This window comes from Trypanosoma rangeli, assembly GCF_003719475.1.
Source record: "Trypanosoma rangeli strain AM80 chromosome Unknown Tra_15.4_contig_00205, whole genome shotgun sequence".
NCBI lineage: Eukaryota > Euglenozoa > Kinetoplastea > Trypanosomatida > Trypanosomatidae > Trypanosoma > Trypanosoma rangeli.
This window is the reverse complement of record NW_021705947.1, coordinates 1-2,500: the sequence shown is the minus strand read 5'-3', so window position 1 is coordinate 2,500 and position 2,500 is coordinate 1. Positions and strand designations below refer to the sequence as shown.

At 46.5% G+C, this 2,500-nt stretch overlaps 1 protein-coding gene across 1 annotated transcript, besides 2 other annotated features; it reads left to right on the top strand.

The window, feature by feature from the left end:
* Position 1: 1 nt before the first annotated feature.
* Positions 2 to 27: a microsatellite.
* Positions 28 to 181: 154 nt separating this feature from the next.
* On the top strand, positions 182 to 2,083 carry TraAM80_05938 (uncharacterized protein; the record flags this gene model as incomplete). The annotated part of the gene is made up of 1 exon (XM_029382798.1): positions 182 to 2,083. The coding sequence occupies one exon, from the start codon at positions 182 to 184 to the stop codon at positions 2,081 to 2,083; it is 1,902 nt and encodes a 633-aa protein (XP_029237387.1).
* Positions 2,084 to 2,183: 100 nt separating this feature from the next.
* Positions 2,184 to 2,216: a microsatellite.
* Between the last annotated feature and the right edge of the window lie 284 nt (positions 2,217 to 2,500).

Here is a 2,500-nt window from a genome sequence, read left to right as displayed (position 1 = left end):
CTATATATATATATATATATATATATAGTTGCCTTTTCCAGAAGTGATGTTAGTAAATAAAAAGCTTTTTCTCTGTGTTTTTTATTTATTTATTTCTGGACGTTGTTCGAGGTGTCTAGGCTTACGTTGTAGTCTAGCGAGATCAGGTGTAGACAATTATTCCGCCGCCGTGCCACTAGCAATGTCATCTCCTGTGACTGAGTCTGTAGGTGCGCTACGGACGGGTGATATTGTGCTAATGGATCGCAGGTGCATGGCGATGCGTCATCCTGTAGGAATGGTCATCTGTCTCCTCAACAAAACGGAGTGTCGTTTTGACCACGTCGCAATGATCATGAAACTCAGTGAGGAGGAACTGCGGGAGGAGGGTCAAACGAGTATTGTGAGTACCACGGGTTCAATCTCACCCTCCGGCACGTATGTGCTAGAGACCAATCTTAACGGTATCACCTTGAGATCGCTAGAACACCGTGTTGCAAGGTCTTCAGCAAAACAAATATCGGTCAGGTTATTGCACATGGAGGGGGATCGTTCACAGGCGGAAAAGGTTATGCTGGAGCATTTAAAGACGGTGCCGAAACACCCCTACAAGAATAGCTTTTTTGAATTTTTGCCTTCCTTTTTTAGTACGCCAGACAAAATGGATCGCGTAAAGGCCGCGCACAAAATACACCTCCTCGCCAAGGAAATAGCGAGCATTGACGCTCTTAAATCTGATAAATGTTCAACAGAAGACGCTGCCATTTTACGCCGCCTACGACAGATTTACATTGATGCCGCAGTGTTTCTTGGAGATGTGTATTTCCCGCATTTGAAAAGATTGGACAAGAAGGAAGTTGCTCCTATCGATTGGAGCGAGGGTCACTTTGCGGTGGACGGCAATAATACGGACCACGGTGTCTTTTGTTCCGAACTTATTGTACGCTTGTGGCAGGGAGTTGGGATGGTGACTGGATTTCCTCCTGCGTCTTCGTTTCGTCCGTTGGATTTTTTAGATGATGCTCGATTTAATTTTTTGGGTCCTACAAGGTTCGTTGGAAGCATCCTTCCTCTAACCAAAGGGGGATCTGCCCCCGTTCTGATGTGGCGTGATGCTGAAGAGGAGCCAAAAACGGTCGCGGGGCGGTTGAATTTTTACCGTCGTGTGACCGGCGATGTCTCCCTTGAAAAAGGGTTGATGTCCATGCGTCACTGGTTGATTCAGTCAAACACACATCAAGCGGTAAGCAACGACCTGGGCATTAATTTGTTTTCTATAGGTGTCTTGTTTGCGCTCGCTGGATGGTTTCTTGCGCCTCTTCGCCTACGATGGATTGAGTGCCAATTGGGGGTCACGCTGCGTCGCGGTGGGATGTGGTCGTTAGCGGTGGGGTTTCTGGTACGAGATCTCTGCTGCGCCATGACACAGACACTTACCGCCTGCATCACCCTGCGTTGTATCTCCCCACCTCAACTCGATTCGGTATCCCCCTCAACTTTGTTGGGGCCCCCGTTGTTTGTGTCCAACTTGTTTGACACCCGTCACCCGTACTATCACGTCTGCGCGGTGCTGCTAACTGTAAATGCGGTGGCCCATCTAACGACAACACCGTTACTAAACGCGGTGGTGGCACACCACTTTGGTCCTGTTAGGCCTCGTCCCTGGCCACTCCGCACCCTCATGCGAGGCGTCGTCTCTCTGTGGCCGATGGCTATTCTGTTACCGTACCAGGCCGCTTGGACAACTTGGTATGAAACTGCCGGCTCAGCGTTTATTCCAACACCTTCTTCCCTTCTGCGTCGAAGATGCGATTTGCTGGATACAAACGAGTGGCGGCATTTCAAATATGAAGCCATAGCTGGGGCTTTTGCAGCTACTACTTTCCTGGATCTTGTTTTTTACCCGCTTCAAACCCGCTGCCGGCGTTCATTTATTTCGGAACTTTATCGACCTGCACCATCACCAAGCTGCGGAAGTCGACTCTACGCCGGGTACAGTTTTCGTTTTGCCGGTAACATTATAACCATGGTAACTACGACGATATTTTTTCTTTTTTGGGAGTACTCTAAAAGAACAAATGTGGTCCAATGTATCGTCTTGTAGCAGCATACATAAACAGGAAGGGGCATATAGAGTTAACCGCGTAGCGTTTGCGTCACTACCGTCCTATTGTGCTTGAAAGTAAGCAAAATACAGATTCTATTATATATATATATATATATATATATATATATATGCTCCTGTTGATGTGTACCTGTTTACGTGCGTTTCCATCTATTCGAGAACAGCAACCATATGTTTTTTTTTAAATGTTTATTTTGTCCTTTTTTTTTGCTTTGCTTTTTGGCTTATCAATATTTGTTGTTCTGTCGAGTTTGAAACCCACCCACCGTCCCTTACAAGAGGCAGAGGGAGGCGGGTGAGATAACCTGTGCTTTCGGGAAGATTGTTTTTGCTTAGTCTTTTTTTTTGTTCTCTTTTGTTTGTCACTTGTATAGAAGAATAAAACCATCCGACCTT